Source organism: Lolium rigidum, unplaced genomic scaffold (genome assembly GCF_022539505.1).
Source record: "Lolium rigidum isolate FL_2022 unplaced genomic scaffold, APGP_CSIRO_Lrig_0.1 contig_1705_1, whole genome shotgun sequence".
Classification (NCBI taxonomy): Eukaryota; Viridiplantae; Streptophyta; class Magnoliopsida; order Poales; family Poaceae; genus Lolium; species Lolium rigidum.
In genome coordinates, this window is record NW_025899900.1 from 146,889 (window position 1) to 156,854 (window position 9,966).

Consider the following 9,966-nt stretch of genomic DNA (forward strand, 5'->3'; position numbering starts at 1 on the left):
CCATAAGTTACCTTTAGCCTTAATATATCTTTTAGTACAAGAACCTAAAAGACATATGTTAAGATCCTGGAGGTTAGGAATACCTAGAGATGACTCGGCATCGGAGGTCGCTCTATGCCCACAACAACCACGATGACGAGGTTCTACAAGTTATAATCAATAAGATTTATATTGGCATACCATTATTAGTGACTTTGTATCTACACATGTTAGAATTAAAATTAAGGTAATATATTCTTATAGCCATCTTCTTTTTGGCATCTACATCAATAGAGATGGCATTGCCTACAATAAGTGACATTTGGCCCTTCGTTCGATGAAAAATCTTCCCAACGGTGTTGGAAGATGATAGTTATGGGCCTTTAGATCTTGATTCTCCATGTCGGTTTTGGTTTTCTTTTCTCATGAATTGTCAGTTAATCTAAGGTAGTGGCGATTGCTAGTCATTGCCCTCGTGTCAATTTCCATGCATGTCGTAAACGCTTGTCATTTATTCTTTTTCCTTGCCCATTCTTTCTCCTTTGATCCACCTTCTTTCGCCTCTCCCCTCCACGCGGACACCAATGGACAAGAGGAGGGGTTCGCTACACATAAGAAGATTAATCAAATGTGTGATCTTTCTGTATTTCTTTCCCTTCTTACACCAATGGACAAGAGGAGACGTTCCGGTGCCCCGCCCTGTGCCCGCGCTGCGAGACGCAGTTCACGTCCATGGTGACCACGGGCTCATGGCGACTCCAGTGCAAGAACTGCCTCAAGGACGCCATGGTGCACGTGAAAGGCCCCGACGCCGCGACATGTACCTGAATGTTCCGACGACGCCTTGGCTCTTGAGATTCTAAGATTGCTTTGTTTCCAGGGAAGGATGTCATTTAGCTCACCAAGCTCGCACTAGACTATACGTAATGTATTTTTTCATTTTTTTTAGAACATACATGTGAAGATTATATAAGATGTGCCTGATATATATAGCAGTATTGTGTCCTTACTTATTGTTGTTAATCCAGGAGAAGATTGCTAGAGAATTTACATGGTGCTCACTGAGATACTAACGCTGTATATGGCAACTCGTCGGGGTTCAGTTTATCTCCAAAAGAGTGATGTCTTCCCCATTGGATGCACACATGAGGAGGCTAGTCTTGACCTTGTTCGTCTACCGGTGCCCATCAAGCAATTCCCATGCATGCAATACTTAGGTCTGCCCTTGCACCACAAGAAATTGAGGAAATGAGATACTGCTATATAGCCTTGCAAAATTTCACTTTTTTGCCGAGGCAAAATAAAATGTTTTTTCGTCACGAAACTTATGTCCAGGGAACATGTTTCAGATCACCTTTGCATTCATTTTGTGTTTCGATTTTTAAAACATGTTTTTACATCACAAATGCATTTTTGAAAAAGTGGATTCACATGCACTCAGGTTCTGAAAAGTCAGTCTCGTCTATATCGCGCTATAGCCCTTCTTTAACGGGCTAAAGCACTTGGCTGCACATATCTGAAAAACTATAGTTGTCTACTTAAAACTACTACAAAGCTGCATGTTTTTTTAAGGGAAAGCTCGCCCAAACCTTATGAAACAAAAAGGAATTACTCCAAATTAAGTAAGCAGTTGCTCGAGGTGGATCCATTTTTTTTTTTACTTTAAGGCGAAATGAGGCTTGACATCCCGAAGGCTGGCACAGCCACTTAAACACATATATGAGATGCGCACTGTTGAAGATACCACGAATTCTCCATTACGTAAGTTTAAGAGCATCTTCAGTAGCGTCCCGCAAAACGTTCCCAAACCGCGCCGGATCGAGCGTTTTGGGGGACGTGTTTTGTTCGTGCCGCGTTTGGGGGACGTCGCTCCCCAGCCGTGTCCCCCAAACGCCGCCCCCAAATGAATATTTGTGCACGAAAATAAAGGTTTTCATTCAATTTTGATTATATATTACAAAGTTTGAATGAAAACGGCTAGATTTCATCTAAACCTAGACTACTGACCGCCCGGCGGCGCGTTCGACGGCCCCGCCCGTCGTCGCCTCCCCTACGCCGCAGCTCCTCCTGCGCGCGCTTCCTCTCCTTGCGTTCGGCGGTGGCCGGACGGTGCCGCTCCCGCCGCGCGTCCTCCGCCGTCCCCTGCTGCGCCGCCTGGAGGGAGAGCTCGATGGCGCGACGAATTTGCGCCTCTTCGCGGGCACGGGCGTCGTCCTGGAGCTTCTTCACCGACTCGAATGACTCGACGAGGGCGCGTTGCTGATCGGCCGTCTCGTCCGGGTGCGGCCCGTCGTCGTCGGACCAGTCGAACTCGTCGTCGTCGTCGTCCTCCACCTCGGTCTCCTCCGCCTGGGCCTCCTCCTCCTCCATTGGCGCCTCCTCCTCCACATCCGTTGGCGCCTCCATCATCGTCGCCGCAAACGCGTCGGCCTCCGCCGCCAAGCTGCTCCGCCCGCCTCCCCATAGTGCCGTCAGCGCCGTCTCCCGCTGCCGACGCTCCTCCGCCGTCACCTGCTGCTAGAGCTCGATCGACTCACGCCGCCGGCGCTCGTTCGAGTGACGCCGTTCACGGAACAGCGCCTGCCGCTCATCGCGCTGGCGCCGGCGCTCGTCAGCCCATCGCTGCTCCATCTCCTCCCGGTACCGGCGCCGTCGCGCCTCTTGTCCCGTCGAGGCGTCGAACGCCGCAACGGTGTCGCACCGCTGCTCCTGCCACGCTACTGCCGCCGCGGCCTCCTCAGCTGCGGAGGCAGGGGCGGGAGAACGCCGCTAGATCCGCCGCCTGCTGCGCCTCACGCCGCTGGCGGGCCTCCTCCTCGAGTGCCTCCTCTAGTGCCGCACGCCGCTGCCGGGCTGGAAGTGGAGGAGACGGCGGTGGAGGGAAGTGGCCATCGCCGGGGCGGTTCGCGATTGCCACTGGTGATGGAGGAGACGGCTGTGGAGCGACGAGGGCTGTGTTTGTTGCCGGCGGGGTGTGGTGGCTACCATTGATGAGCCGGGAGACCTTTTATAGACACCGGCGTCGGGAAGAAAGCGCGGGAACAGACGAGAAGAGGCGGGAAGATCGCGCGGGAACGGGCGGTGGCGTGCGAACGCCGGCGACGCGTGGAGGCTGCGTAGCACCGACGAGACGTCTCGCCTGCCCCTCCGTCGCCATTAAGGCAAAGATGCCGCCGTGTGTCACTGCGCGCGAATAACTTCCGTCGCGAGGTAGGCGACGGTTAGGTTAAAATTAACTGTGCCGCTGACACGTCGGCCCCGCCACTCTCCGCCTCGCTTTTCGTTGTGTCCGGCGTGCCCCGAGCGTCCCCTGTGGGACGGGGACGGGCTCGGGACGTCGGACACCGTATAGGGGCGCGCCGGACAAAAAAGAGCTTTGGGGGACGCGGCTGGAACGCATTTTTCGTCCGGCGCGCCCTAAATCCCTTTGGGGGACGCTTTGGGGGACGCGACTGGAGATGCTCTAAATCACGTGGAGAAGGTACCCGCTCTGATTACATCTCAATACCTATAGGTGGTCCAAACCTTGAAAAAATTGCGGCCCTCGATCGGTATAGTTTTCTGACAAAAGTAGGCACAGCTAAGATAGATAGGACGGTACAAGATACCGATTCCTCCACTTCTTCGCTACATATTTATCTCCGAGCTCTGCTTGCTATTACTCGCAATCAAATTAAAACCTTCGCCTAACTATAGTACTCTTCCTGTCTATCAATTGATCACTGATGTACTATTTATCAATGAAAAAAATAGCGCGCTAACATAAATAGCGTGGGCTTCAGAAAAACGCTATAGACGCTATAGCGTGCTAATAGCGTGCTATTTTTCAAAATAGCGCTTAACAAAAAAATATGAAAATTCAGGATTTCAGCATATATATAATAATAGATATAGCACTCTGCAGCTATAAAATCTCGGATATGATATTTTGCAGCCAAAACATCAACCAGAGATAGTTCACATAGTCCATAACTTGATATGAGATAGTCTCAAAATCACAAACCACAGTTCATATTCACATTGTCCCGAACTAGAAGGATTGAAGGAGGGGAAAGGAGGCACGGGGTGAAGGCGTGAAGGTGAAGCTAGGCGTGGCCGCTTACCACCGATTGACAGAGGAGAAGGGGGCGGAGCTGCGCCGTCACGTCGTCGCTCGCCGGGCGGAGCAGGTGACAAGGAGTTGGGGAGTGCGCGATCTGAGTTTCTTAGTCTAGGGTTGCATGGATTAGGAATTTAGGATATGCAAGTGGGTCAAAATATGGAATGAGCTACTAAAAAACTACTCGCAAAATAGCGTGCTATGCGGAATAGCGAATAGCGCCAAATAGCGTGAAATAGCGCGTCTTTAGCGCGTGTAGCGTCATAGCGTGCCTAGAATGCATAGCGTAGCGTCCAACTCGCAAATACGCTATAGCGCCGCTATTAGCGTGAAATAGCGCGCTATTTTTTTCATTGCTATTTATATGGAGCCACCCATCGTTGGGTCAGTGGCACACACACATCATAGTGGCTTCACCAAGAAAGAAGGAAAAAAAATGGCGTCCAAAGCATTCGTAGCGCTGGTGGTGCTTCTCCTGCTGGCCAACGGCGAGCTTGGCCGTGCCACGTTGATCAGCGGCCGTCCCCCGGTTTCTTCTCCGCCGCACCCATCACCATCTGCTGGTGATCCTGGCCAGGCGAGGAGCATGAACGCCATGAGCGGATCACCGGCACCCACCACTCTTCCCCACAGTACCGGGACTGGTAACGGCACTCAACTTATCAATATGTCAGTTGCTTGCTTATTTGGTTGTACTGACCTTGTTTGTTTGCGATCATTCAGGAGAGGAGAAATCCATCTCTGTCCTTAGCCACCCGCCGGCCGCGCACGTGAGGCGCCCGCCGCTTTTTGAGGCGCCTAGTTCCAACTGATCCCACGCAGTGCAGATTCAGTACACGCCGCCAGGCCAAGCTGAAGAACTACTCTAGGAATAAAAATATATCATGGATGAAACCCTATAATTCAGAAATGTTTGTGGAGTTTCCTGTCAAAATTATATATTCCCGTCATAATTTGTGGAGGTTAAGCTAGCTGCATAATCTGTCGTTTTTCGTAAGGGTGTGACTATTTCGCATTCGACTAAGAACTAACTTCGTTCTCAGTCAAATGATATCATCAAATCTATGAGTTGCAACTCATGAGTATCACAAATCACGATGCGAATCAAATAATGTAGGATTTTAACTGAGCGTGAAGTTACTAGTATATCCAAACATTTCGTTTGCACTTTAATTACCTACTGAAATAAATCAGCTTGAGAGCTTGAGGTTTGCACACTTATAGTGTGTTGTTCTTGCTAAGGGCAAAGCATCAATTCAAAACACCGGACTATGAAGTATTAAGTATTTCTTGTGATGTTACAAGATTACCGGAGTCGGTGAAATAGTTTAGCAATTATATTATCGGCATGATTTCAAGATGTGAAAACTGCAAACAAGTTATGCTGTGTGAAGATTTACAGTGCGCGATTTATAGTAAGAATGGAATGCAGCACATGCCTCCTTGACGATCTTCTGTAGCTATTATAACTTTTACTGTATAATTAAGTTGAGCCCGTCTGCAGTGGACATAACTAGTTTTTAAAGTGATGACCAGATCTCTACTACTTCTTGGAGTGTTATGCTATGCAGATTAGCCGCTTCTGCAATTATACTCTTGAAATGGCATGACATAGCAAGCTGTGGTTGCAAATTTCAAACTGAGCCAGTGAAAGGTTCAAGCTCATATTTCCCCAGTTATACTGTATCACAATATGCTACACATTTCAGTACAATGCATCGATTCGGAATTGAGAGTCACAATGAAGTGTTGTATATGTTAGAACATGCCTAGCGCCTTGTTGTTTTGGTGCAATGAGCTGATGAGAAAATTTGTGTTGTCTGAACTATATAAGTTGTTACTACTACCTTTCCTTCAAAGTTCATTAGTCACACGGCCTGATCGATCAACTGGGCTCTCCATGGTGCTATTCTCCAAATCCCTCAGAAACTCGACAAATGCCGCTTCAGAGGACCCGCTTTCGCCGATCGCGTCCAACGCCATCTTCCTCGCCACCACCAGCATATCCCTAAGCTTCCTCCCTTCCTCCGTCTCCATGACCAGCCTCAGCTTCGCCTCGAGCTCCTCAGCCTCCACCATTCCTTTCTCGTATCCCTCCAGCGCCACGGCGATCTTCATCTCCTCCACCATGAACACCTTGTTCAACGCCTGCTCTGCGTAGAGCGGCCAGCATATCAACGGCAGCCCAGACATGATCGCCTCTAGCGTTGAGTTCCACCCGCAGTGCGTCACGAAGGCGCCGACCGCCTCGTGCCGCACCACCTCCGCCTGCGGCACCCAGCTGCCGAGCACCATGCCCCTGTTCCTCGTCCTCTCCAAGAACCCCGCCGGAAGCAGCCGCTCAAGGTCCGGCTCGGGGAACTCGCTCTGCTCCTCCGGCGGACTCCTCACCGCCCACAGGAACCTGTGCCCGGAGCTCTCCAGTCCACTAGCGATCTCCTTCAGCTGCGCCGCCGAGAACGCGCCCTTGCTGCCGAAGCAGAGGAACACGACGCTCTGCCGCGGCTGCGCGTCCAGCCACGCGAGGCACTCGTGCCGCCGCTCCTCGCCGCCTCCATCCACCAGCGGCCCGATGCAGTAAACCCTGGGCGTGGGCCGGCCGGGCACGCAGACGCCGTCCGCGAGCGCTCTCAGCGCGGTGGGCTCCAGCCAGTCGAAGCTGTTCACGAGCACGCCCCTCCCCTCGGGGATCCGCCGGAACTGGTGCAGCCGGACCTTGGTCGTCACGCTCTCCTTGTCCTGCACCATGAGCGGCATGTCCACCGCGCGGATCGGCAGCATGCCGGGGCTGCGCACCAGCGCCTCGCCCATGTCCTTGAACGACGACGGCAGCTCGGGGTAGCTGTGCGGGAGGTCCAGGAGGACGGCGAGCGCGCCGGCCGCGGAGGCGAAGAAGAAGTATGCCGGGACGTCGAGCTCGGCGGCGACGTCGAGCGCGTCGACGCAGAACATGTCGAGCAGGAGGGCGTCGGCGCCGGGGGCGGGCAGGGAGCGGAGGAGGTCGCGGAGGACGGGGTTGGCGAGGCGGAGCGTGTCGAGGCTGCGCTTGACCGGGTGCGCGGCGTGGTCAGGGCTGGGCGGGACGGGCAGGAGACGGAATGCGATGGAAGGGTTGGCCGCGGCGAGGCGCGCCACCGCGTCGGCCGAGACGGCGTCGCTGTCGGGCGGGTCGACGACGGCGATGACGACGGTGTGGGCGTGGCGGAGCAGGTGCTTGGCCAGCTCCACCATGGGATTCAGGTGGCCCACGCCCAGCGACGGGTAGAGCACGAACGTCTTGGGCGCCGGCATGGCTGAGATAGTGAGATGAGATGAGCAGAGGAGGTGGGTGTGCGATACGGCTCTAATTGCACACGCGGGCAGTCATTTTATACACGAAAATCCAAGTGAATGGTCAAACACGCACGGCCGTTTTCGTGAGCAGTGACGTTAGATAGGCTGATTTGACTGACCGCCCGTTTTCGTGACAAAACGTGCCACATATTATCTCTGAATAGTCTTTTGCGCCTTCATTTTTATCGCTAAATGCGTCAAATAATTTTATAAGAAAATAAACATAACTTTGAAGGAAAAATATGGTTTCCTTTGCATGCGTACTAACTCAAATTTTATGTCTCAGTCGAATTACATCAGCGTATATCAATATAAACCTAGATAAAATGCAAACAAAAGAAAATATGAATCTTTAAGCAAATCCTAGCTAGTTGAAACTTAGCAATTCCGAATTTTAAACAACAAAGGTTAGAGGGCATACTTGCGCCAGTCTTATACATCGATCGAGGTTGGTGCCTACCAGGCACCGCACACCCTGGTCAGGTATTGGGTCTGGCGGTCTGGCCCATTTAGCTTTCCTTTTTCTTTTTCGTTTTCTATTCCTATTTATTTTCTATTTATTTGTTTTTTATTTATTTTTTCTATTTTTTTGTTCAAACTCTAGAAAGCTCAAATTTGAGAATTATTAGAATTCAAAAAAAATCAAATTCAAAAATGGTTCAAATATGATTTTTTCAAAATTGAAAATTGTTCAAATTTGAAAAATGTTAAATTCGAAAATTATTCATATATAAAAATATTAAATTTTCGAAAATAATTTCAAATTTTGAAAAATACACAAATTTAAAGTATGTTCATATCAACATAATGTTCGATTTTTTTAAAAATTAAAATTTTAAAAAGTATATCTGAAAAAAGTTTAGATTAAATTTTTCGAGTTTTTAAAAAAACATAGAAAAAAAGAAGAAAAGAATCGAGCAGAAAGGGAGAAAAAAGTAAAAAAAAAAACAAGAGGTGGTCTGGGCTGGCCCAACACCCATCGTGGGGTGTGGGGCACCCGGTCCGCACCAACCAGGTGGTGTATATCACCTCACGCATAATTGTGCGTGCAAAAAGAAAGGTTACACTTATAAATCATAAAGGCGTCCAAAGCATGCCTGCCTGCGGCGGGAGGGGCGGCCGATCCCGGGCCCATGGAACTAAGGGGTGCCCATGCCTCAAATAACCAATGCATATGGAGCCACCTAAACGACTAGCAGTTCAATCCAGGCATCAACTCCACTAGGTGATTGCGTTTTACGTTCAAACGATCTACGACCGGTGGCTAGTCCTGGTCATTGAAGGAGTCCTTCCAGTTTCTTAGTTAGGACCGGATAAGCTTCCAAATCTCTTTCGAATAAAGCCAAGATTTCCTTTTTAACGCAATATTATTCATGTTGTTCCAAATGCCCCATAAGACGGTAGAAGTAACAACATTGAGCTGTTGAAATCTCTTTTGCCACAACCATTTAGAGGCTATACCATAGAAATCATTGATATGCATATTAAAATCTCACCAACATTAGCCCACAGTATGGTAGAGACAATACACTCAAACAACAAATGTTTAACAGTTTCTATTTTCTTACAAAGACTACCTTCTAGAGGTTTGGGCATGCCCCTTTTCCTCAAGTTATTCTTAGTCATAATTTTGTTTTAAGAGAAGATCCATAAGGAAATTTGAATTTTATGAGGTACTTTTAGCTGCTTGCCAGAAGTCAGATACACATGTTTCACTTCCCTATTGTTAACTATGATATACATGAATTTAGAAGAATACACCCCGTTGGTTTCATACATCCAAATCATTTGATCCTCCAGGTCAGAGAAGGATATACTCCTAGGAATCTCAAGCAATTCCTGCCACTAGATCATCATAGATTCAATTAAAGTCCTCATGAAAGTGCATCTAGGTTGTGAACCATCGCACAAGTCTTCTACTCCCTCTCTCACAGTTTATTAGGCGTGCGTGTACCCCTAGGTTGCAAATTCGATCAAGTTAGCATTAGTTATATGTTGTAAAAATTATATCATTAGAAAGTTTAGATGCTCTATTTTCTAATAATATATGTTTTGCGTTATATAATTCAAATTATATATGTCAAATTGGTGACCTAGGGATACGAGGAAGACTAGTAAACTGAGACGGAGGGAGTACAATGTTAGTTTGTTGGTTAACAACAAAATAGAACTCCCACAATTATTTGTACAGAGGCATATTGCCAAACCAAATATCCTCCCAAAACCTAACTATCTTACCATTCTCTATATCCCACATATACTCTAACGGCACGGCCTTAATATCCCACATGACTCCTTTCCAAAAGACAGAGGGTGAGAATCTTGGCAACACAAGATATTTGGGACTTCAAATCTTCTTCCATAAGTTACCTTTAGCCTTAATATATCTTTTAGTACAAGAACCTAAAAGACATATGTTAAGATCCTGGAGGTTAGGAATACCTAGAGATGACTCGGCATCGGAGGTCGCTCTATGCCCACAACAACCACGATGACGAGGTTCTACAAGTTATAATCAATAAGATTTATATTGGCATACCATTATTAGTGACTTT

The 9,966-nt window shown here is 48.7% G+C and overlaps 1 protein-coding gene across 1 annotated transcript; it reads right to left on the minus strand.

The window, feature by feature from the left end:
* Positions 1–5,703: 5,703 nt before the first annotated feature.
* On the minus strand, positions 5,704–7,400 carry LOC124680453 (anthocyanidin 5,3-O-glucosyltransferase-like). Its single transcript, XM_047215511.1, has one exon. It carries the CDS (start codon positions 7,367–7,369, stop codon positions 5,933–5,935), a length of 1,437 nt encoding a protein of 478 aa, XP_047071467.1. The 5' UTR covers positions 7,370–7,400; the 3' UTR covers positions 5,704–5,932.
* Positions 7,401–9,966: the final 2,566 nt, after the last annotated feature.